Genomic DNA, 26,314 nt, shown 5'->3' with positions numbered 1-26,314 from the left:
GTACTTTTACTTTTCCTCCTAAGGGATGTCATTAAAAAATAAATTCACTAATAGAACTATTTAATGTAATGTTTTTGTCTTGGCAGCATATCAAAAAAATCATTTGATTTGATGATGTTGTCTCTGAAGACTTGAATAAAACTTGATAATACACGTTTTTGGCAACTCTTAAAAAATATTTGTAGCATATTCATTCTTGGACCAATGGATAAACATGTAATGTACATATAATTGGGAGGAAAATCTAAATTTAGTTAAAAACGAATGAATAATAAAAACTCAAATGTGGAATGTACAAAGACATGAATATATTCATAACGTTATTGACACTCGTCGGAAAAGGTTCAGAGGTTATAGAAAAAATAAATACAGTTATATCTACATACAGGTAAAAATCACATCATTAAAAATATTTGTTCTGGTAGTGTCTATCTTTTTAAATATTTAAAATGAAGATTGTAATACTGATTCTTGGAATGTTGAGATCACATAGAATAAGTTTAGTCGTTGTAGCACTTCATGGTCTGAATGGAGCAACCGTGGCATATTTCATCCGATTTACACATCAGGCCTTCACCGCATTGTCCCAAAATGTTTAAAGTTCCTCCACACCTTTCGCCGGGACCCTGAAAAAAGGATTATCGCTGTTATCATAATATATCTATATTTGCATCTACAATTAAATCGGAACAGCTTTGGTGTCCCTCAAGACAGAAATCTAAGTTTCTTATATTACGTAAGAATTTATTATGATTTTTAATGAACTTTGAAATTCAATTGTCAATGATTTTCTAATAATTACTTCTGTCTTTTAACAACTAAAAATATGTTTTCACGAATCTGTAAACAAGTATAGCCACATTGCTACAAACTGTCAGGACTGATTCCTCTAATCAAAATAAACAAAAAATAAGAGTTAACATATTTTTCCATGACGAACTTCTTGATCTCTTAAAGATTGGAAGTGGAACACAGTTTTTGGTCAATTACTCAAGAACTATTGAAGATATAAACTCAGCATATAGTAGGATCATATTCGATGCAAAGTAATAAATCATTGCCTGTCAAGGGAACCAATGAAGTACGCTTTTAAGGGTTTTACAAATTGAATAATTTCTTTATACATTATGAAGGGACGAGGGGATCAGTTCAGGTCTGGCACCCTTGTTCCTACAAAAATTCCTTTATTCTCATAAACTATTTATTTTAAATGTAATTTATTATAAATCCAATTTGTTTCCTAAATTCCACATATGTACTACATTTTACCTCTGTACGCGCCACTGTTGTTTACTTGTTTTTTGGAAGCGCTCTCTAATTGACGGCAAAGCTCGCCAGATTAGTATTTGACGTATAACCGACCAGTTCGTACACTCGATGCACCTGGGCGACTACAGCTACTACCAGAACACAGTGCGTATGCAGCGGTATTTCAGATTTTACATTGAATTTCATTTTAAATTTGAAATGATTTATCTTACGCCTCCTAAAAATGATGACACGATTTGATAAAAGACCGACAACTTTTTGCTCTACTTCGCATCGAATACGATCCTACTATAGTTCAGTTTCCGCACAGTAGCTAGCTGGTGTAAGCGGAGTTTCATCTTTCTAAGATTTATAGTTAACACACCAATCGCGGTTAACAGTCCAAACATCATTGACAACGTTAGCAGCGGAATGTAGGTGAAAATTAGAAGAAAAAGTTTAACGCAAGTTCACAGTTATTTGAATGAAGTATAACTAAATGGGTACATTCAACCTTAGAGCAATATAATTAACTTTTATCTATTATTTGCTGTTGATTTTTTTAACTTTTATTAGAGACCAGTGAATTCTTTAAAGAAAGCTTAAGAGGAGCCAAAGTTTTGATTGAAAATGATCTATTCTCGTGAGAGATTTTCTTAACATTAAATAACTGTATTTTGACAGCTTCCTAATTTCGACGCCGCCGCTGGTTAGTTTCTATTTGAACTTTACATGACGATAACTACTATAATTTGACTATCTTATATTGTGTTTCTTGTTTTCCTGTTGCTTTATTAATTATGAAAGTATACCGCAGCGTCGCTGTTTACTATATACTATATTGTTTACTTCAAGTCTGTATGCATAAAAGAATAACGAGACCACCTATTTTTTTAAGATCAATGTTTTGTTTTTTTTTTCTGGCAGAGTGTATCCTCAATAAAACCATTCATTTCAAACTTTTTTTTGTCCTTTTTTAAGCAATAATTAAATAAAAGAAACATTTTCTGATTATGTGGTCATCAAAAAAAAAAAATAAATAAATAAGAACAGTTCACAATTTTTAGAATCACAGATATAAAGCATATTAGTAGTGAATATTCACAAGTAATGACCTTTTGATGTTTACAAATTAAATTAAATGCCACAGTCCATAAAATGAAAAAATACCTTGGCACACATTCGTCGGTTGCAAGCGTCTCTCACTTCACCCCATACACAGTATTCTGGTGGGTCTTCATCACATTCAGCTTGACTATCACAAGGTCTACAAACCCATTTGCCAGCTAAGGACCTGTAACAAATGCACAATACCTCATTCAAGGTTAACTTTAAAAAATATTCAGTTATTAGAGTGGACTTTTTGGAATCTTAACTTTTATTGTGCTATCTATCTTCGAACACAATTGTTTACAAAGTATTGTTAATCAGTAAGACTCTGTTTTGGTTCCGATAAAGAACGGTTCAGGTAGTTCAAATTAGTTGATCATTTATAAGAATAATAATAATGACATTTCTATAAATTCTATAAACAAAGCTGCTGGATGTCGAGCAAATGGAAATGTGTACAAGGTCTGTGTTGGAAATAAATGAACTTTATTTTTTAAACTTTATTAATAATTTTACATTATTGGTCCTTGTTTCCTTCAAAGTACTCTCCTCTCCTATTCACACACGTTTCCAAGCGATGCTTTCATTTCGCAAAACAGTACTGGATAGCTTCATTTAAAATGACTTTTAAAGTCCATGACGAATTGATGACATAAATAGTCTGAAAACGGCAAGAACCATGAGTTGTCTCATCACAACCCTGGTCTCTTTTTGCGGATTTTTCCACGTGATCGTTGTAAAATGCTTCGACAGTATGCACGGTTCACTGTTTCACTTTGAGGCAAGAGTTCGAAAAAAAATAGTAAGCATACGTAGGCATTGGATCGAGACTGACGTCCTTTCTTGGGGTGTGGAGATCTTTTGCCAATCCATTGTACTGACTGAATTTTTGTTTCAATATTCATAGCCGTAAATCGAGATTTCCTGTCCCGTTGTGATTCTTTGAATGAATGTTTCATCGTTTAAGGAGTTGCCGACAAACATCCACACGATTTTCTTTCTATTGTTCGGTCATCAAACGAGGAACCTAACCTAATCTTTTCTGCAATTTATCTGACAGTCAATCGACGATTTTCACGCACCAGATCCTTGACTTTCAGAACGTGGGAGTCATTAGTTGAAGTCGAAAGCCTTCATGGTCAAGGATCATCTTCAATTGAGTGATGACCACTTTTAAATCGTAAAAACATCCGTAACATTGCGTACGATTCAGATTTTCACCTCCATAGGCTTGTTTCAAAAGTTGAAACGTTTATGTGAAAGTTGTTACCAGTTTCACGCAAAATTTTATGTTGCTTCATTGTTCCAGAAAATCCCATATTTCAAAAATTGTCATTAACACTTAAATAAGCTGCACTCAAATAACAATATCAGGAAAACTAAATGAGATATCAACAATCCAAGAACATCCACATGCCAACTGCATATCACTAAATATCTCCATTAGCGCGTAATTTAAAAAAAATCGGTTATTTTCTGAACAGACCTCGTACTGTAGCTATTTACTATAATATACAAAATATTTTAAAACTTTTATATAACGTGAAACCATGTAAAAATGTGCCACTTGTTACCTATTAAAGCAGAAATTGCTTAATACATTTACCTATTCATTTTACGGTAGACCTTAATATAAACTAGCTCTTTTATTATTATAGTAATTAAAATTTAAGTATTGCTGTAAAAATATTTTCCAAAGAACTGCAGTATTTAATGACATAAATTGCTTTGTATATTATTGTCCGACACAAATTACATTTAATAATAAGACGTCTAGTATCCTTGGGCTACATTCTGGTCAAATAAGTTTTTTGTGTGCCAATTATAAAAATTCCGGTAAATCGTGATGATAGCGATCACGTTTCATAAGAGATAGTCTCGTCACAATAAATTAATGAGTGTAATTTTTTTAAACAAGATTCATTCAGTACATTAAAGTACATATTTAATAATAATTTTAATTTCCAATTTTAATAATCAATAATGAATTCAATTGATGAAGTAGGTACAAATTTTAAATAAAGATTAAGAATTTCAAAATTAAAATAATATTTAAAAAACAGAGTACGTTTACCCGTTTTTATTGGGAATTATTTACCAAAACAGATTTTGCAGTTGATGCAGTTTGATGGCTTGGTAGGCCTACCTATGCAAAATTTGTATATAGGTACTTCGAATTTTTTTTAAACATTGTAATGGTTATTCCTCCAAGAAACTAAATAACCCTTATTAACTCCTCCCTTAAGAATTCAGCCAAGCTGAGGCATAACAATTATTCTTTCGGATAAGAAAATGTTTAGTCTAAAGCCGACTTACAGGTCGATTACTTGATATTCACTAGACAATCTAAAAAATGTTAATTTTGCATTTTCAGAGATATTCATATCATTGAACTTAAAGTTAATACATAATTAACTGATTGACTGATTGTATAGTGATTTTTCTGTAAATTTTAGGTATGACTGGGTAAGAATAAGGGTAAAATGGCCATGCAAGCTGATAAGAGAGACACCATTTTTATTTGTCATTTTATGGAAAAAATAAATTCTCGTAAAAAAATTCTGATTGAATTGAATATACAAAAACTCAATAATACACTATACTAACTAAGAAACATATAAATGTTAATTATTTTCCAACATTTAATATAAAGGGCTGCCCAAAATTTTTTAGACGAAATTTTATATTTTGGGAAACGAATATGTTGGTTAAAAAATAATCTGTAACATTAACTCTATTTGTGTCTTGACACGCACAAAGAAAATATTTCTGTGTGGGTAAAGTTCTATTATCGTATAAGGTATTAAAAAATTTAATGAAGTAAAGTTGTTTGGAATTAAACTTTCAACACCCTGTAGTTTTGGAATTTGACAATTTTTACAATATTTAATTTTGTAATCTTGCATAGCGAATTGCCGGGGAAGTAGGTAATGCATATTTATGCAAAATTCAATATTTTTTATGGGTATTTATTTTTAAAACTAACCTCTACCACTTTTTTCTAGACGAAGACGATAGGGGGCTATTATTTATGTGAAAGCTCAAAGTGCCCCATTTTCAATATTTATTGAGAAAGAATAAAATAAATAAAACGAAAAATAATAAAAAAATGAAAATGTAATGGAATTATTAGACAAAATATCGCAAATACAATTTTTCAAAAATTCTCACATAATAAAATCGCATCAGGCTTTACAATATTGAGGAACTTATAGCAGTCGAATATGAGCCTTTCAAGGGTTTATTTTAAAAAATTATTTGCTTTTTAATTATTATGTTAACAGCTTTTTTAAAATAATACATGTAACCGTTGAGTGAGAGTACTATTTCTCACTCAACGAATGTAACTACTTTAGCAGGCAGCAACTGTTTAAGTTACTGGAGTTTAGATTGCAGGTGTAAGAAATATTTTTAATTAATAAATAAATAATTAATTAATTAAGATATACTTACAAGTCACATAACAAAATAAGCGCAATTGCTACAGCTAGAAGTAAGGTGACTAGAGTGGAACGCATAGCGTTGCTGCAGCTTTTGCTGAAGCTGGGATGTGATCTGAAGTGCTTGTGCTGGAAAGAGAGGTATGTATATGTTATGAAAAAAGGAATTGACTAAAAACTATGTATTTTACATTTTAAGTGAAAACAAGGTTTATACATATATCTTTACTAAATCAATAATGTTTGCTTAAAATTGATATAGAAGTTAGCAAAATAATTTTCGAAACATATTTCAGCATCATTCATATTTGAATATGGCCATTTTATTAAGCCTGTTTTCACTATAAAATCTGTTGTACAATTTTATTAACTGAAATAGCATAGCTAGATAATACCTACTGTTCAAATAAGTTCAATGCAAAATAAATTTTATTTCAATCTCTGCTTTAGTTATTGTAACTTTTTTGATTATTACAAAGAGTTACAAAGTTAATCAGTATTATTGTCAATATTCTGCCTCGATAGGCAACTGATGATATTTCCATAAATATTGACTTGGGCCATTTCATGATTGTATCTCGGCATCTCTAATGATTAAATTCAAATTAAAGAAGATAAAGTCTATTTACGGTTTTTATACGTCTTTTATTCATTGTAATTTTTAATTTTTGTGTAATGTCTCCTTTACTTATCAAATCACCTAAATATTTGTATACTAAACTAAATCATGTTCTAATTAAATAAAATTGCATCCAGAACTTTTGAATAAAAATGGATGGTATTGAAAACAATCGAAAACCGCTATTAAGTCAACCAACAAAATTTCAGTTACGTTACGACCTTGCATATCAGGGCAGTATTAATCATTACATACATTGATTCATACACATAAACTTTTGGCGGTCATTCTATAGATTTAAAAAAAGAAAATGTTTATGTTTACTGCAATAAATATTAAATAATCGTTAATAACTGTCATACATAAATTAAGCTAAAAGATAATGTATCAAACAATAATAGGCAATAAAAATGTAAGGAACAAACAATAATTGTTCTCTTGCGAAGATTTTCTTTTCTTTTGGTTATAACTAAAAAGTGGCCCTAGCATAAAAAACAGATACCTATCTATTAAATTTAACGTCATTTTTCTCCAAATTCTTTCAGAGATGTAATGAATTAAAATATTATGGCGAAATATGAGATACAAATAAACTTATTAGGATAAGCAAATGGAAATTTCAACCTCATTGATGTTTTTAAATCTTATGGTTTGTGTTCAGTATTTGTCATATCTAAATATGTATTAATTTACACAAAAATACGAAATCAATAAAACAAATTTGATGACTTGTTTAAGACATTCGACATTTTCGTTAATTCCAGATTTAAGTAAGCTGGAATTTTGATGAAGTGGTCATAGAAATTATGAAAATAAAAATGCAACATTTCTTAATTTTTAAGTCAATGTGATCTAAAATTAAGCGGTATTATCAAATATCAATATTTGATTTAAAATAAAATATTGATAAAATATTGTGTGGTTAAATACTCGAAGCAAGTATGTCGTTGACACAATTGAATAATATGTAAATTCTAATTTAATTGAATCAAATAAAAAGCTTTTTGGAATCTTAAGAACAATCTCTAATAGGGTTTGATTAAAATTAACACAAATTAAGGTTATTTTTTAAATTACTTATAAGAAAGTGGAAAAGTGATTTTATTCAAATTTGGTGTGCAACTTTAGTTTATGATCCACAAATGTGTGTAGTTCCCACAGTTTTTTTATATACAGGAATTTACTTTCGGGGGCGAATTTAGTAATTTTTTATCACCTTTCAAGGTGTTACAAATTAGACTCACTATTATTACAAAATATCAAAGAATTTCAAAAAAAAAGGGACATAGTACAACTTTTAAGATTTATTTACTTGAAGTATAGCTGCCCAAATAGAAACAAATCCAATAAAGGACAGGAAAAATAGTAAAAGATTAGATGAAAAAACATAATAAATTAAAAACAGAGTTAAAAATACAAGCTTAATTATATAACTAGAAAATGAGACAAAAATAATAATTAACGATAAATAAAATATTAAAAATAAATTGTAACATATAAAATGATGGACAAGTTCTAAGTGTAAGTAAATTTAAAATGCACCGCCTTGTAGTACTAGCGGTATAGTTTAAAATATTAAATATCAAAGTAAGTTTGATAATTTACATAATTTGTACACATTTGATACATTGAAGAATAGATTTTAGCAAGTTTGAACATAAGGAATATTAAAGTGAATACTACTTAGAATGTCAAGGCAATCTTTAGAAGAGGACAACAATCTGCACAGAAAAAGTATGGAAAAGTAGACTCGACGCAAGACTAAAACTTGAAAGTAAAATCTATTTAACAGATCTTCCTCTGAACCTTTTCCAAGTTAGAAATGTGAACCTCATATTGAGGATTCCAGATAAACGATGCATATTCTAACTTTGGCCTGACAAATGCATTGAAGAGTAGTGTAAGGGTAGAAACATCCTTAAAATATTGAGAATTCCTCATAATAAAATCCACATTCTTGGTAGGCGTTTGATATAATATAACCGATATGGGAACAAAAATCAATTTTGCATCAAAACAACATCCATATCTTTAAACTGCTTGCATCTATTTACAATAACATTATTTATATTATAGTGAAAGTGAATGGCAACTCTTTTTCTTGTAAAACTCATAACGCTACACTTGGAAATATTTATCTCAAAAATGGCAAATCTTAATGGCATGCCATTAAGATTCACCAATTTCGAGATAAATAGTAAAATGTCATACTATGTATTGATAAATTATTGTTAAAAATGTCGCAACACCAAGTAATTTTCAATAATTGAAGCAATCACTATTTTTTTGCAAGTTGAAGTAGACCATGCATTTTCATTAATGTTGAATACTCTGTATCTTGAAAATGAATTGTTTTCGGATACCCCGATTATGAAAACTTTTTTGTTAACTTGTAACGTGGAACTCGCTATTGAAGTTTACTAGAAATTTTAATTACACTACATATTTCCTCAAAATTGTTTCTATATTTAATTCACCCAATAATTTTGACATTTTACAGCTTACTTGTACACGTAAATGTGATTTTCAATGTAAAATATGTCGAACTGCGAGGAAAACAAACATTTTAAAAATACTTCAGTTTCTAATTACAAGTCAGTCATGCTACATGCTACTTATTAATTAACGTAACTATTCAAATAGAAAAGTTTCTACATATTTCGTTACTCAAAATTTTTTGCATTTTAACTTCCTATAGCTTTCATAAATTATTTAATATACCTATGACATAGCCATGTTCACAGATCGTTTTCATTAAACAAAAGATTTTCATCTTAGCAACACGTTTAATTCAGATAATGTGCATAGCAGCTGCTCATTCAACTTCTGGGTTTTATTTTTTTTTTACATTTGTATGGTATTAATGATTTTAACTTAATCTAATTCTAATATAGCCATTAGCGTCGATGTATACAGAAACAATACAGGATCAAAGTCATGTTTATCGTTTGCAACTTGTTTCAATTAAACAAAATAATTTTCCCATAAACAACAGATTTCCTGGAAATAGTGTGTATTCGCAGATCTCATGGCCAACTTAGTAATTATTGGGTATGGTCAATGCTTAATTATGCGACCCAAATAACCTGCAGTTTTAATTATGCATACTTGCATTTCTTATAGATCTAAATTTTGGGGCTTTAATTTTAACAAGAAACGGAAAACAAGTGTGTTATAAAAACCGCCTTAATACGTACATTTAGTTCTTTTAGCAATACACTTATGTCATTTACCTCGAAACCGATGATAAAAGTGAAATATCTTGAAAGAAAACTACATATGAAATTTGAATGAAATTACTTCAACGGTTTTCTTTTATTAAAAAAAATACGTTTTTTTTATAATAATTATATTATTATTATTTACTAAGTTTTTTGTCAATTTGTGATCTAGTTTGATCAAGTATTTTAGTTAGACCTATATACCTTCAAGTTTACTAAAAGCAAGAATGTCGTTTAAATATTAAATGAGGTTTATTTTTATTTTAAACTTAACAAAAAACGCTGGAAAACGTATAAATAATTATTAAATTCTAGAAAATAATACATTTGACTTAACTAAATATTACATTAGCGGTAAGTATTACTTTCGAATAAGAAAACTTCAAATGAACGCAAGAATTATATAAATAAATGTTACCTGGTAATTGTGCTGCCTTTAAACACAAAGAGTTGAATTTTATCCTTGTCGAATGTGACCATCAACTTCCAAAAATCACTATCGAAGCACATTTAACAAAATACTAATATAACTAAATCACATAGAAAATACAGAACTCTGCGAACACATTTTGGGAATTTAAACTTGTCACTTTTAAGTAATATAAATCGAATTTGACAGCTGTTTATCCATTAAAAAATTGTAGTAATGTGCCGGAAATGCTTCGGATGGGCCAGTGGCCAGAAGAGAGCTAGACGAATCAGTCTGCTAGTGAGTCAAGGAAAGACCATAGACTGAAGCCTTAACTTTAAGGTATTCTTCAGACTGTCTTATCTCTGACTAGACATCCCACCACATATATCTTTATTTATATGGTGGGTAATTAATTTTAATTATTTATGCTTTACCAGTCAATATTCAGGGATTGTGATATATAAAAATAGGTACCAATATGCAGAAAATATTTAATTTGGAGACAAATTTAAAAAATTAAAATTATAGTGATTTGCTGAAAATATGCGCATATTATTTTTATTTGATAAGTTTGAAAAAGTGATATTCTATGATCTAGCGAAATAGTTCTTGATCGGACTGAATTTAGACTTTTATCTTATTAAGATATCGATTATCATAGCTATAGGTATCTATCAGATTTAGAAAAACCACTATTTTTGTTAACATTAGGCTATTTTATGAATAATTAGTTTTAATTATTTATCTAAGTTTTGTCAGCTATTGTTATGGGTAATCATGCAGAGATTATAAAATGTACAGGTATGTATTAATATATTAAAACTTATTTATGGTGACAAATTTTATTCATGTGAATATCAGCAACTTATTTTATTTGGCTAGTAGTAATTCAACTTTTTAAATCATTTTTATTTTATGTGTACAAGAAAAAAAATTTTAAATTCCTTATTCTGTTTTATCTTTTATTTATGCCATTATAGTTTTTATATGTGTTGCTTGAAATCCTTATTATTACTAAACTACCATAGCGATGAATTCCGAATTAGCTTTCTTATTTTCAAAGGTAATATAGATAAAGTAAAGTAAATAAACAAATTGTTTTATTTATGTGTTGCATAATCTTTAAAATTATTAACATACAGTTACAGTAAATTAAAATTAATTTCATTCATAAAATTATAATCGCTGTGATGGTATTTTTGTGAATGTGGAAAATGTGGCAAGAAGAATTATTTTTGATTACTAAAAATATCATCCTGGTAAAAGCGGATAAATAAAAAAATATTGCTTCTGTATCCACGATATCTGTCTACATACCTACATTTGACAAATTTAGTAAAAGAATGCAAAAAAAATTAATATATCTTTTTTCAACATAGCAGTCAAATTCATCGAAAAATGTACCTATGTTTAATCGTTTACTAATACCTATATTCGTCTATTTTTTTATATTATCATCAAGCTTTAACTGAATCTCACTTATTCATATAACCAATTTCACAGGCAATATAAAGAAAAAATACAGGGTATCAAGGCTAAAAACATATAAGGATCTTTTATAGAGAGCTTTGCTTTTATCAAACTAAGATGCAAAGATTGTATGAAATGGGAAGCGCAAATGCTCTGTTGTTTGAGATTTTATGATTTAAGTGGGAATAAAATATAAAAAAGTAAACCTTAAAAGTTATTTTTTGCTACATTTATATCTACAAGATACGGAAAGACTCTCCGTAACATTTCTTGGTCACTAAGTTTAATTCACCTCCCCAATTCTGTTTTTCTTCCAATAGCTTTTAAAATATTTAAAAAACACGATAATATTTCGGGTGGCCCAAAATTTATGTAATATTTGAATTCAGGGTTATTCAAACTGGAGCTCTACAGAAAGGAACAACACGTCTCAATTGTTTAACAATATTTTAAAACTATTAAAGGTACAGTTCGCAAATTTCATACAAAATATGGTCGGAACAGTGATATAACTTCACCAACTGCGAAGAGATTAATTGAAAAATTCAGAGTCAATTAGTGATTTTAAACACTCTGGCCGTCCTTCACAAGTCGTTCCACACAAAACATTGAAGCAGTTCGTGAGAGTGTTGCTCAATGTCCAGGAACATTAATTCGCCGTCGTGGTTAAAAATTGGACATTTCGAGAAGCGTATCCTCACGAAAAATTTGCATCTTCGTGCTTACAAAGTTTAACTGACTCAAGAACTGAAACCTACTGACCACGCAGAACGAAGAAAGGTCCTTGAATGGATTGTGGAATAAGTGGATGCCGATTTTTTCAACAAAATCATCGAGACTCATTTTCATTTTCTTAATCTACAAAATTCTCGCATTTGGGGTTCAGTAAATTCACGAATGATTGTTGAGAAACAAATGCATCCACAACATGCCACTGCTTGGTGTGGATTTGGGCTGGAAGCATCATCGGACCATTCTTCTTCGAAAATGTGACTGGTCAGGCAATAACAGTTAATGGTGTTCGCTATTGCGACATGATGAGCCAGTTTTTTATACCTAAATTGCAAGATATGGATGAAGACGACATGTGGTTTCAACAAGACGGTGCCACATACTATACAGCCCGGGAAACATTTCAATTACTACACGAGTCATTTCCTGTCCGTATAATTTCCCGTTTTGGTAATCAGAATTGGCCTCCCAGATCATGCGACTTAATGACGTTGAACTATTTTCTTTCGAGTTTTTTGAAGTATAAGGTTTATGCCAACAAGCCCACAACCACCCATGCTTTGAAGAAGGAAATTGAGCGCTATATCAACGAAATTCAGCAGCATTTATGAAAATGGTCATGGGACATTTCGACAATGTCGTGGAAGCTGTAAACTTTATGAATATGAATCAATAAAAAATTCATTTTTAATAAAAATCCTGTGTTTTCTATCAAAATTACTTCTTGCGAGAATTTTGGGACACTCTTTATATAAGCTTTTTGAAGTTTTTTTTTAACATACCCTTTAATGGATTGATATGTTAGTAAGGAAATGAGGTCAACAATGGGAATTTTTAGAGCTCTCCAGATAACTAGGTATATTACGTGCGTATAATCATTAGTCATTATTCTGGATAATTTACTACAAATTATTTCAATATTGAGTATGTTGGAAACCGCAGTTTTATTTGGAACACAGACACGGTGGTGTTCACATATAATTCCGGTAACCACCTACGTCATTTTATAGAAATGTGACGGGATTCTAGTATTTTGCCCTTATCGTCTAAACAAAACAAAACAAATATATATTTGCATTATGTAATTCAATTATTTTTAAATGTTCAAGAGTAAATCGGGATTGGCAAACATCCCATTGTTGACATCAGGGATAAATAACGAATCGATCTTAAGCATTTAGTAAAAAAAATATTGTTAATACTGTATATCTTGTAATTGCTTGGTTTAGACGGGAAACCGCAACATATATTTACGTCGACAGATTTACTTTTGTTTGATGTTCAGTAATCCATTTTTAGAAAAACTGTTTGTGGTGATACCGCAGATATCACTAACAAAACCCGCGCTGTATTGTATTGTAGTTATTAATAAGTTATCAGTAATCAAATATGTACTTATAAATAATTAAATTCTTTTTTCCATTAGATTATATTTAATGATCATAAAATTTTTGAGAAATCAATTACTTATTTAATTTTTTAAAAGAAGTTACTTAAAAAAGAAATTCTATAATTGCAGAATTATTCAGGTTGTCCATTTAGTGGGCCCATCTTCTGTTATATCATTATCCTTAGTAAGTGAGAAGAATTCGTTGTGTGAATGTCAATGGGACATTTTAAAATTAACAACTTGTATAGAGTGTGTTGCAAAAACGTTTGGCGCTTATGTGTGTACTTGTTCTAAATAGAACACCATAAATTTTCTTGATCCAATCGAGGTCTCCCTACAACCTTAAATTTATTTTGGTCTTAAATATCACGTTACCAAGTTACGACTTTTTAAAATATTTTTTGGTCATTCTCATAAATATGAATATAGCGTGTATTACGAGCTAGTTTTTCATAAAATTTTAGAGATATACTCAATTAGGTTATTTTATACGAAAATTGTGTGAGCAAAACATTTTATTTTATTTTAAGGTGCATTCAAAATTCCTTTGTGGATATTGATATTTTTAAACAAATTTTTTTTAACACCCTGTATTTTATGCAGTAATAAAATCTTCAATTTATTTTGATATCAAGATGTCTCTTTTAATTCTGGTGGTTCTTAAGATATGGCGAAAAGAATTTGTTAAAAAACTCAACATAGTCCTTCTAGGTTGAAATAAAGTAATAATCTGTAGGATTTTTAACAATTCATAACTTAAGTTATGGGTCATATTGAGGTAAGGTCATAAGACGACTCAAAATAAATTTAGAAGTAAAACTGATTTAAATAAGTAAAACAAGTTGACAATAACCTTAATGGTAAGAAATATTCAGATTATATTAATTTTATTATAAATTATTATATTTTTTGGTTTACTAAATTTTGCAAAAACTTTGGATATATTTTTCAGTCTTTCAAAAAGGCTACGACGGAAACTCTTCATTTTATTTCAAAACTGTCTATTCATTTTTAATTTCTAAATCTACTACTACTTTTTTTAATTATTACCCATCAAGATTTCTTTCGACATTCCACATTTTAGTTATCTATATGGCATTTTTACTTAAATTCAAAATTTAAAAAAATCTTATCAAATTAAGTGAAATGTTGTTCGATATCGGAAACTTAAGAACGCAAAGGTGATCACTAATCCCACATACAACTGCTCATATTGCAGGAATCAACTATCTTATATAGGCTATATACTAATTTAATAAAAATTATTTAGAATTTGTTATCCTTCTAAATACGTATTATATTATTCCTTATATAACCTTTTTATATGTATAAATATATGAACTGTATCAATTTTGGACTATTTTACTTTAGTTGAACCAAAATTATTTTCGACTGTTACATGAGCCGAACCTATTGAAATTTCAAAACCAACCATAAAAACAGTAAATGGTATATGACAGGTTTATTGACGTACAAGTTACCGCACATCTTTTCAATAGCAATAAACTCTGTTTATCCATGATTTTCTGTTCTATTAATGAAAATATATGTTGGCGTCAATTGTGTAGGTGCGAAACCGTATAAATGTGACAATGAAAACATAATTTAAACACTGGACGAAAATATGACTTAAGACTTATAAACTAACAAGCATAAATATTTATTTAGTGGGCTGTTTCGTGTTGTATAATGGGCTTGCAGATGCAGTGCAGATGACTAAATATTAGAGAGGTAACAATAAATTTATTTATAACTGCACTGAAACCACTGGTTGAGCAATTCTCGTTTCGATCTGCTAAGATTTATATCCTGTACAGGTCCAGTACACTATTAAAAGAGAGTTATGTTATTGCGAAAAAAATATATCGGACTTGTATCAGAAAATTAAAATTGTAAGTTTAAGAACATAGATTGAAAAAGGCATGTGTACGAGACAGCATATTTTTTTAATATTTTTGCATCTGCTATAACCGAGCCGACACTTTGTTGGGATATGTGTTTAAACAGTGTCGAAATGGCAGTAGGTTGGCACACCAAGCAAATACTTTTTGGCCTGTAATGAAATATTAAGAAATTTTTATCTTAAATAATTTAATAGCACAGGCATATAAAAAAAGTGCATGATGTCATTAGTAAAATTTACCTATGACCTCGATATTTCTCAGAAAATCTATTATTTGGATAAAATCTGGCCCAAATATGAGTCAAAACTGATTTTTCTCTAAATTTTGTCCAAATATATCATTTCCGTAGTATTTTAAGACGTTAAACACGACGCTATTAGTAAAATTTACCCATGACCTCGATATTTCTCAGCAAATTCAATATTTGGGTGGAAACTTGCCCAAGTGAGGGTCAAAACTAATTTTTTCCTGAAGTTTGTCTAAATATACCGCATTTTCGTAGTATTTTGACTAGTTTTCATCCAAATAGTGGATTTTCTGAGAAATATCGAGTTCATGGGTAAATTTTACTAATAGCATCGTGTTTAACGTCTTAAAATACTATGAAAATGTTTGGACAAAGATTTAGATAAAATCAGATTTAACCCATATTTGGGCGTTTTCACACAAAAATTTCACTTTTCTCTGAAATTCATCGACAAGTCATGGATTTAGGCCACAGGATCGTGTTCAGCGCATCGAATTCCTTCGGAAATGATATGTGGGTCTCTTAGGTTTGGACTTTTTTTTTTCGATGCCAGTATAATTTATAGAGATTTATTTCTGCAAATATAATAAAATTTTTTATAATAAATTACTGTACTTCTAATTTCACGACACAATAATTGTACCACCATAGACACGAAATAATTACTACTTTCTATATTCAAATTCTAGAAAACGTGTTTTTAAGAGAATTGTTTGCTTCTACGAAAATAGTTTAAAAGAAGTAATTAGAATTTTTATGACGAAACATCCAGTACATTGAAAACTGCCCCACTAGAATCATCTCATGACTTTAGTTCACACAGCTAAATGTAATTACACCTACGATAATCTATAAATGCTTTACTGTATGCTTTTATCCACTATCTGTTTCATTGAGTATCAGAATATATATGAGTAATATCATTCATAATATTTTTGTTATAACTGCTGTTGTGGGCACATATCCTGTTTTGAATTTTTGATTTGGACGTTAAAATTTAATGAAACGTCACTATTTTTGGATTGTGCGTGCAAAGTTGCAAACATATTTAACTGTGTTTCTTGTAGTAGGTGTGAATTTTTATTGCGAATATGATAAAAATAGTTGCTTTAGACAAAAGTAGATATATAGTAAGATATTAATTATTAAATACATACAACTAAACTTTCAATAATACTTCCAGATATCAAGATATATATATTCCGGATGTCTAACGAAATAGTACCATATGGTTCAAAGGACTTAGTCAAATTATGGATAAAATTAAACTAAATATGAAATGACTATTAAAATGTATCTATAAGGAATACACTTGTTTGCAATTAAACCAAATATTTTGAAAGAAAATTTAAACTGGTTTTTTTTCTGAGTTTGTACAGTTTAAGTATTTAAAAATTGAAAGGAGTACAGAAAGTCCATAACATTTATTAAACGGAAACAAACCGATAATAACTAAAACATTTTGAGATAATAGGATTGGTTTTTACACATCTTCCAATTTTTAAAGAGCACGAATATTCAGGTGGGCTTTAAAAATTATATGAATATTAAATAGATTAATTAATGAATCACTCCTGCAAAAATAAAAAGTTTTGTTATGGTGCACTCTGCAAGATAATGTTTGATATTTGAGTACCAAACCTTTTATTTTGTCAACTATATAGCTTTTTCAGAAGTTTATTATATTACTTTTTTTTCAATTTTTGTATTAGTAATTTTATCATTTCCATTAATAACACAAAAAAAAACACTATTAAATGATGAATGAGTATTCATAATGATTTTATTTTCATGGTTCGTTTCTATGTGATAACATCGACAGCTGAAAAGCTACTATCTGTAGCTCTTAATACAGTAATCATTTTTTGACCCCACTTGACTAATTCCACAAGTTCTACAATCAGAAATAAACAACATTAATTATTAACAATTATAATTCACCAAAAGTTCTGTTTGTTCAATTGTATGCTTCTAACAACTCTTTTTCTTTTTTTTGTACTGGATGTTTACTATATAATTAATATAGACTTTTCGATTTGTTAATCACAGTTTTTTTTACAAAGTATATAATTACCATTATCATACATTAATTAGCTATGTGAGATATATACATGATTAATCGCATATTTGTGAGAATTTTGAGATAATACAAAATTGATGTAAAAATGGTGTTTTTTATAAAGAAAATTTAATATCCGCCTTTAATACTTTGTGAGATAAATGCAACAATTATTAATTATAATTTATAACTATTTAAATATCGTGTAACTTATAACAAATATTTCACAACTCTAAGTCACGTTTAAATTGTTTAAATGATCCAAAATTGGAATTTTTTTCTACACCCTACTAGGTCCCAGTAGACTTTCCTTTTTATTTTTTTAAAGAATGTTGGAATGAATTTGCATCAACCGTATTTTTAGGTTTACCTGGATTTCTGTTCTAGAATGACTGTAGGTCATAACATGTTTACAAATGGACATTAATTTACTATTCTGCTGACAATTTTATTTGTTATTTCAACACTTATTAGTCTTTAGTATTTAAAATTGGGTTTTCAGATTTATAACAGACAATTAGAATCTGTTTATTTTCAAAGATCATGAAATTTTGAGCAGCAGGTAACATAATTAATGTATGTATAAAGTTCTTGATTAAAATAATAGAAAACTTTTTCTTTACTTTGATACCAAAGGTAGCGTAGAACTAGGCAGGAGAAAAAGTTTAAAGCCCAATGTATTCATTGTAGAGATACGGAGAGGATATGCATAAAAAACAAGCCATGAAACAATGTAAAAACATGTTTACCTACTCTAATTTAAAAATAAAAGCATCGTATGTTATTAAACTCGATACCAAGTAGTCGATCGTTGCCAAAAAGTATAAAGACTCGCCTTGACGTAAATTCAGAATCAAGAATTGGCCTAAAAGAAAGATGCAGTGGGGGTTCGGTTCAAAACATGAATAAACTGAAAGAATCCAAGTAAACATAGTCGGCTTCGAGACAAAGAAAAGTGTTGACTAGAGTGCGAACCTCTGAATTCTATTTCAGTGTTAGTACTGAAAACTTACACGTGGAAGTTGTGCGAAAGTTTTCTAGAAGTGTCCATTTTAGAAGCTGTTTTAATAAAGCTAAGCGAGTATATACTTTTCTGAATAAACATTTCTTTGGTTTTGGAAAGATGGGGATGATAACTAGAGTGCGAGGGAGACTGAGAAGTTTACACGCGCTTCCTAAGTTAGAGCCGGAAGTACGGGATGAAAAAATTGCCGAAACTGGTACGTACTTTTTTATATATTCACCACTTCAACACTTTATGTGGAGTACACATTAAAAAACGATATATTTTGTAAGGAATGTGCAAATATATAGTGTTCTTAAACAAACTGCTTCAGTTACGTCCTATTTCTGTCGATTTTAAAAAAATTATGTATATTAATAAATAATGGAATTACTTCTTTCTATACTTTAACGACGACTATTTAATTTAAACTGATTATGGACTGGGAAATTATAAAACATTTTTAACATCAGCTTTAATTAATGTATACTTTATAAGTTCATACGTTGCAAGTTTTCTCCTCAACTATTTATTATATTAGAGCTAAAAACTAAATCGTGACTAGTTAGAAATTAAATTTGTTTAATCAATAATTGGATTTAGAAATAATTTTACAAAATGGAAAACATTTTTTATACAACTATTTTTTATAATACAGAGATAACATTTTTTATATTTACACTAAACAAGAGTATATTTTGCCATTAATTTACTTTTTTAAATTAATTTAATATCAATACTTAGATAATAGAGTGGGAGAAAAATAAAAAAATGGGATGAACTAGACATCACCCCTTAAAACTACCCCTTACTTAACATGTACGATTTGAATAATACTGCGCAAATTATTGTTCACAAGAATATCTAAAGATTGTAAAGATGTTTCAAAAATAAATCTATCATCCTCTTTTGAAGAGATATAAATTTTGTACATAAATTTGAATGTTATGTTTTTCATCGATTTCCTGTTTTGAATTTTATTTTTAAAAAAAGTTTGAAAATAGATGTCTGTGTTATTGTAAGAGTGCAAAGTACTATTTTCAGTCAGTCACGAGAATGCCAAAAAACAGACGTGACATTTTCACATAGAATGATTTTTTTTTATTAAAAATTGGCAGGTTTGTAAATGCCAAATTATTTGTCCTATTATATCTGTATTAATTTAGGAGCAAATATAGTAAGAATTTGCTGTTTTCCTTTTCTGGTATTACTGAAATATTAAAAAAGATATCACTTGAATCATTATCATTTTTGCTTTGATGAAATGTATGCCTCAAGTAAGCTGTTACTGATTTTTTAAACATAATGGAAGAAGTCATTGACAATATTGCAGATACAAATACTTAAACTACTTTTTGGAGTTGAAGATTTCATAGTTTCGAGAACTAAATACCCAATGTAAATAATCGTGAGGTCAAATGTTTGGGATAGGATAATTTCCCATGGCTCTGTTATTAGATAAATTAGATTTTTTCGGAAGACACTAGAATAAACATATAAAATAGATAAAAACATTAAAGCGGAACATTATATTTATTATCTGGTTCAAATTCCTTGTGCACGTGCTGTAAGGTCATACTGAAGACAAGTGCACGCAAACACGATACAGCTCTAATAATTATCACCCTCTATATCATACGGTCTTGAATGATGTATGAGATAAGTAACATCCATAAAGAAAGTTTTAAATTAAATAACAAGTTAACCAGATTAGTGGGCGCCTAGTGCCAATATCAATTTAAAATAGGTCCGTAATTTAATAATAGAAATAGAAATTAATGTTACCACCGCCAACATGATTTTTAAGAAGCTATCTAATTATCTGAGATTTTTCAAATTACTCACTTGTTGCGCCACTGATAACGTTACTAATTGATGAATTATCGTGTTACCCATTTCGGCAATAAGTAATAATTTAAAATCGTTGTTGAGTTAAAAATTTGCGTGCCTTCGGGAATGATTTAAAGCCATGTACGTATATTTAGCAACAAAGAACAGCTGAATACAAATCTGTTAGCATAACGCAAATAAAGGAAATTTTAATTGACTTTGTTTATTTCAGTCTGTCTGCTATCTGTATTATTTTTACTACCATACTGCTCAAGAGGACATGCACCTCTATTAGTCAGTTTAGGAGGCTGGTGTGTGGCTACTTACTCGTTTTTGGTCCTGCCAGTGCTAATATCTGCCAACTACAAGTACCCAGTTAGATGGCTCAGACAACTCATGATTAAACTGATAGGTAAGATACCTTTATAATAATTAATATGATATGTTGTTTCTTTGTACTGTTTTTTTTACGCAAATAATTTTAAATACAACTTAGAAATGACATTAGTTAATTTTTTTTAATAGCAGTAGAAAAACTAAAGTGAATCTTTTTATTTGTCTCATTAGTAGAAAAAAGTAAAAGGTATCTTTTCCTGAAAAAATAAGTTGCATAAAATAATGAATAAAATTGTTTCAATTGTGGATTATTTTGAAAGAAGATAAGTCTACGTCATGGTCAACTCAAAAAAATATTAAACATCTCTCTAAGAATCGTGTTGACGCAAATATGTACATTGATGGATGCATGGTACCTTGCTCAAATATGGCTTCCCTCCCAAATATGCAATTTTTTTTGTAAATGTTTACAAATCGAATAGATATCTTTCTGTAAAATTATATTTGATACGGTCATAAATATGGTAAATATTTTTAAGCTTCTTTTTCAAATCAACTTTATGCACGAATTTAACTTAAATTTTAATATTCGTTTTAAGTCTAATGAAGGTCATCGTGGTTTTAAAGAAATCAGAAACCGAAGTTATATGTTCCAAATATATTAAAAAATAATGAATGAATAATGAATAAGTTTAGTTGCACAATACATCTGAAGTCGCAGATTCTAGGGAACGCAGGGATGGGCATTTACGCGTCAACTTTGATTGTCGACATTTACATGTAGACTTCGCGTAGATTATGTAAACAATGTGGATTAAGTAAACAACGTAGACAATGTAGAGAATGTTGAACAGCTGTTCTATTGAGTGGACGAAAAATCAATTCCAATTTTGACCGGCTACGATTAGAATTAGTAAAATTCATAAGAAAATATGCCGCAAAATGTTTGAAATGTGAAAATACTCCAAAAAGACATAAAAAGGCCCTTAATATTCTGGAGAATGGCAAACCTATACATCCTAATTTATCGACATTGGCGATTAGACTTTTACAAATACCTGCGTCGTCTGCGCAAATTAAAGGTTTTTTTCAAACTTTTAAACGCTCCAAAAAATTAATTCATATGTACTATTCACTTAAAATAAAAGAACTTCATGCCTCTAAATTTGTTGATTATACAGGGTGCCGCAAATTTCACCGACAACGTTTGACTGCATAATCATGACGATAAAAAAATTTGATCTACGAAAAAAAAGTTAAACAAAAACTTTTTAGTTTCTGAGTTACAGGCCTTCAAAGTTGTTAAAAATAAAACTAATTTAGTTAATTACTTCATAACCCTTTTACCGATCGCGTTAAAATTTGGGACATTTATTTGGACCATTATGGCATATGATTCATTAAAGCTTTAGTCAAATTGATATACTGGATGTTATTTTTCTCCGGTTACCTCTCCCTTTTAGCGGTCAAAAATTTTACAGTGGTCGTATTTTTTTAAAACGGACAGCAACAATGAAAAGGTCGTTTTATTTAAAAAAAATATTGTCTCTTGAAAAAATCACGTAGAGGAAGCCATTATTGAGAAAAATTGCATTATTTGTAGGTCTGGATGTGCTGTGGTTATCAGGTTATGTCATTATTGTCGTATTTCTTTAGGATTCTCATCACTCCACGCATGCAAATTATGAAAATGTTTAATTGTTTTGATGCACTGCCAACATTTCATAATTTAAATGTGTGGGGTGATGAGAATCCTAAAGAAACACGACAATAGTGATGGTACCTGATAGCCACAGCAATCAACATCTTGTTTTCATCGCCTACTGAACTCAAGTTTCAAATCCGTGATACTACTACGCAAACCGAAACGTACATACCTGCAAACAATTCCATTTTTCTCAAGAATGTCTTTCTGTTGGCGATTTTCTCATTTCAATGTTGCTGCCCGTTTAAAAAAAGTATAACCACTGTAAAAATGTCGGCAGCTAAAAGGGAGAGGTAACCGGAGAAAACTAACATCCAGTATATCGATTTGACTAAAGCTTTAATAAATCATATGCCATAATGGTCCAAATAAATGTCCCAAATTTTAACGCGATCGGTAAAAGGGTTATGAAGTTATTAAGTAAATTAGTTTTATATTTGACAACTTTGAAGACCTGTAAATCAAAAACCAAAAAGTTTTTATTTTTTTGTCGTAGATCGTATTTATTTATCGTCGTGAATATGCAGTCAAACGTTGTCGGTGAAATTTGCGGACACCCTGTATAAATGAAGGGTAGTGATAAATGATAGACATAAAAATGAAAAAAATTTAAAATATTTTTAGTAAATTGTTAATTTTTTTTATTCTGTCAATCAGCAATTTATAATGTGAATTTTTATTTTGTTATACTTACTATAGTGTTAAAGATGTTTTAAACAATAAAGTAATATTTTATTAAATTATATACCTCTAGTAATTGTTGACATTGTCTACATTGTCGACACTTCCAAATTATGTCTACACCTAGGTTATTGTCTACGCGTAGACAATTGTATTTTCTACGTCGCGATTGTCTACTTGCTCATCCCTGGGGAACAGGTGATGTAGTGTATACGGATTTTTGTAAGGCCTTTGACACCATTAACCATAGTATAACATTATTTGGATTAGACGAATTTAGATTATCCAATAGTCTACTACAGTTCTTTAAAAATCATTTAAAAAGTCAACTATGTTTTGTTACCTGTAATGAGTTTAAGTCTAATTGCGGTTGAATCTTATATTCTTCAAGGGTCTAAGCTTGGACCTCTTTTATTTTTGATAATTATTAATAACTTTACAGAAATTATTAAATGTAATAAGCTGCTATTGGCCGATGAACTTATTGAAAATCCTAGTTGTAAAATTTCGTAATCTCAAATGTATTTAATAGGAGTATTCTAGAGAGATTGTCTAATGAGGGACATATCGTACAAATATTCACAGTACCAAATACTCATAAAAAAACTGCTACTGATATTTCGAAACACAAATGCAGCTATTTAACAAGCCCTACTCCTACCATATAATAGAACAGTGTAATAATATTCCTGTCTTCCTAAAAGATATTCTTTTAGCCCCATTTAAGAAAAAAAAAAAAATTTAATTGTATTTCATGACCATGCACAAAGTTAGGTTTATAAAGTTGTTTGTTGGATTTGATTGTTGTTCCTTTGTATGGTATTGCATTTTCTATTTTTATGTTTTTGTTTTTACAACTTCTGTTATTTGTGTAGGTAGCTAAAAAATGGCCACACCCATTATTATTAAAAGTTGCGTTGTATTATAAGAAATTGCAGGTCATTTTCTAATGTTGACGCTTTAAAAACACTTTACCTTGCGTTCGAAGCTAGAGTACGGATTATTAATTTTGTTACTTTTATGAGATTCATTATTAAGTTCTTGAATCAGTTGAATGCATTTTTTTTTAATTCAGAGTTTCGTTTAATAACCGTTACACTGTTATGTATTAATTAAACTGGCCTGTATGTTTACTTTTATTACGATTTAAGTTTAAGTGTATTTTTATCATTTATTTATAATAATCAATTGTATTATTCTAGCTATATATGTATTATTTCTTCTTCCTTTTTTATTTTATTTCAGTTGGTATTTTTCTTGTTCATAAATTTTATTCTGTAAATGGATTTATTTTTTCTATTGGGCAAATAAATTGAATTAAATTTAATTTGAAATACATAAACGGTTCTGTGAAATCTGGTTAGGGTTCATTCAAAATATCTTTAATGTTTTAGCTATTATTATTATATGCTTTAGAATAAGACTAAACATGTCTGTATCAGAAAATTTTGGATGTGGTCATATTAGGAACATATCTTGCAAATATAAAGATTCCGCTGTTCATAATAGGAGCGGATTCATTATTTTCTTAATGTCAATAAATCTGTTACGATATTTGTTTGAAAAAATTATACCTTTTTAGATTTTTAGACATGAATAATTTTTCTTAAGGATATCCATATTTATATTTATTATATTATGAAGTATAGGTAGTGTTTTTCAATTAGATTTTTAGTCATACATTTTTTATTGGTCTAGTATGCTAATTGCTAGAATAATCGGTGACGTGTTTTTATTTAGATTATCAGTATAAATGTACATGTATCCATATTACTTGTGAAACGATTTTTTTTTGGAAATTGTCCAAGTAAATAATCATTGTATGATTTTCAACAAATTTATTTTAGAATTCGAATCGCATTTACAAAAAACAGTTTGTTTATACTACATGCGAACATGTTTGCGCTGTCCTAAATTTAAACGTTTACAGTTAGAAAAACACATTTCTTAATTCGCAGAAAATAATCTGCGCTGTAATTTTTTTGCCTAGTGTATTAGAAACAATTTTAAGAATATTATTTAAGTAGAATATTGTAAAAATATCACTTTACAGCTTTGATGGATATGAACGGTTCTTATATTGGTATAGGTAACAAAGTATATTTGTTTAAAAAGAAAAAGATATATGTATATGCTTGTATCCGCTGTTCACTGTTTTCTACAGAATGTAAACAAGTTTTATAAATTCAGTGAACTTCAAACAACTCAACTAAAATGAATAATAGAGTGGCATGTAACAGAACTTATAAACATGTTTTTTATTTTTATTTTGTTTTTAGAGGTATCAAAGGAATGGTTTTCATTTTGAAATAATCAGTCAGTCATCTTACTTTTAGTAACAAGCCAAACTATAAATTTACAAATTTAATGTTATTTTTTGAAAAATTCAGTCATAGTATTTGTTCGGACACAGACGATATTAGTTTATATTCTGGATTCTATAACCGTTAGAAAATTTTATTAATAATATTTCTAATATTTCAAAATTAATTAATAAAAGTTTACGCTGTTAGTTATTAAACTTGCCCCAATACATGTGCAGCGGATAATAATATGTATTAAAAAATAAACAATAATACAGTGTTTTCGACATTTTAATAAAAAATTAATAGTTCGTAACAATATTAAATCAGACTCACCTATAGGTTAGTGATGGATATGATGTTATTAGTGAGAGAGTGTGAAGATTAATGATGATTATCCTCGACAAAAATCAGTTTTTATAGTAAACTGACACCCTCGAAGTGTCTTTTAAATCACACATCAAGAGATCATGACATCTCTTGAAGACCTATCCACTGGCGTACAGCTTGTTTACCGAATAAAATTTAATAGGGCTTTCAAAATGTCGACGGGATAGATAACTAATATTTTCAATCAATTAAAAACGTGCTGTAGATAGTTTGT

The 26,314-nt window shown here is 29.1% G+C and overlaps 2 protein-coding genes across 3 annotated transcripts in view; one reads left to right on the top strand and one right to left on the bottom strand.

Annotated features, from left to right (window-relative positions):
* Window positions 1-337: 337 nt before the first annotated feature.
* On the bottom strand, window positions 338-26,090 carry LOC108908512 (neuroparsin-A-like). Of its 2 annotated transcripts, none has more exons than XM_018712569.1 (4): window positions 26,047-26,090; window positions 5,812-5,927; window positions 2,419-2,542; window positions 338-626 (listed from the first exon to the last, which is right to left on the bottom strand). In XM_018712569.1, exons 2-4 carry the CDS (start codon window positions 5,874-5,876, stop codon window positions 501-503), a joined length of 315 nt encoding a protein of 104 aa, XP_018568085.1. In that variant the 5' UTR covers window positions 5,877-5,927; window positions 26,047-26,090; the 3' UTR covers window positions 338-500. The 2 variants fall into 2 exon arrangements, with proteins under 2 accessions (XP_018568085.1, XP_018568084.1); XM_018712568.1 differs by lacking the exon at window positions 26,047-26,090 and adding an exon at window positions 10,057-10,351.
* Window positions 18,976-26,314, top strand: part of LOC108908511 — a 32,916-nt gene continuing 25,577 nt past the window's right edge. The window contains exons 1-2 of the mRNA XM_018712567.1: window positions 18,976-19,072; window positions 20,918-21,097. Of these exons, the coding sequence (XP_018568083.1) occupies window positions 18,976-19,072; window positions 20,918-21,097 (277 nt within the window). The remainder of the gene's footprint in view (window positions 19,073-20,917; window positions 21,098-26,314) is intronic.

Source organism: Anoplophora glabripennis, unplaced genomic scaffold (genome assembly GCF_000390285.2).
Source record: "Anoplophora glabripennis isolate ALB-LARVAE unplaced genomic scaffold, Agla_2.0 scaffold233, whole genome shotgun sequence".
NCBI lineage: Eukaryota > Metazoa > Arthropoda > Insecta > Coleoptera > Cerambycidae > Anoplophora > Anoplophora glabripennis.
This window is presented reverse-complemented; position numbering and strand designations above follow the sequence as displayed.

Bases quoted from the DNA above. Each gene is read 5' to 3' on its own strand.
- LOC108908512 (XM_018712569.1), bottom strand. From the start codon at position 5,876: ATGCGTTCCACTCTAGTCACCTTACTTCTAGCTGTAGCAATTGCGCTT. The intron at 2,543-5,811 runs GTAAGTATATCT...CATTTGTTACAG, and splicing joins CTTATTTTGTTATGTGACTT to GTCCTTAGCTGGCAAATGGG. The intron at 627-2,418 runs GTATTTTTTCAT...TCCTTTTTTCAG, and splicing joins ACCGACGAATGTGTGCCAAG to GGTCCCGGCGAAAGGTGTGG.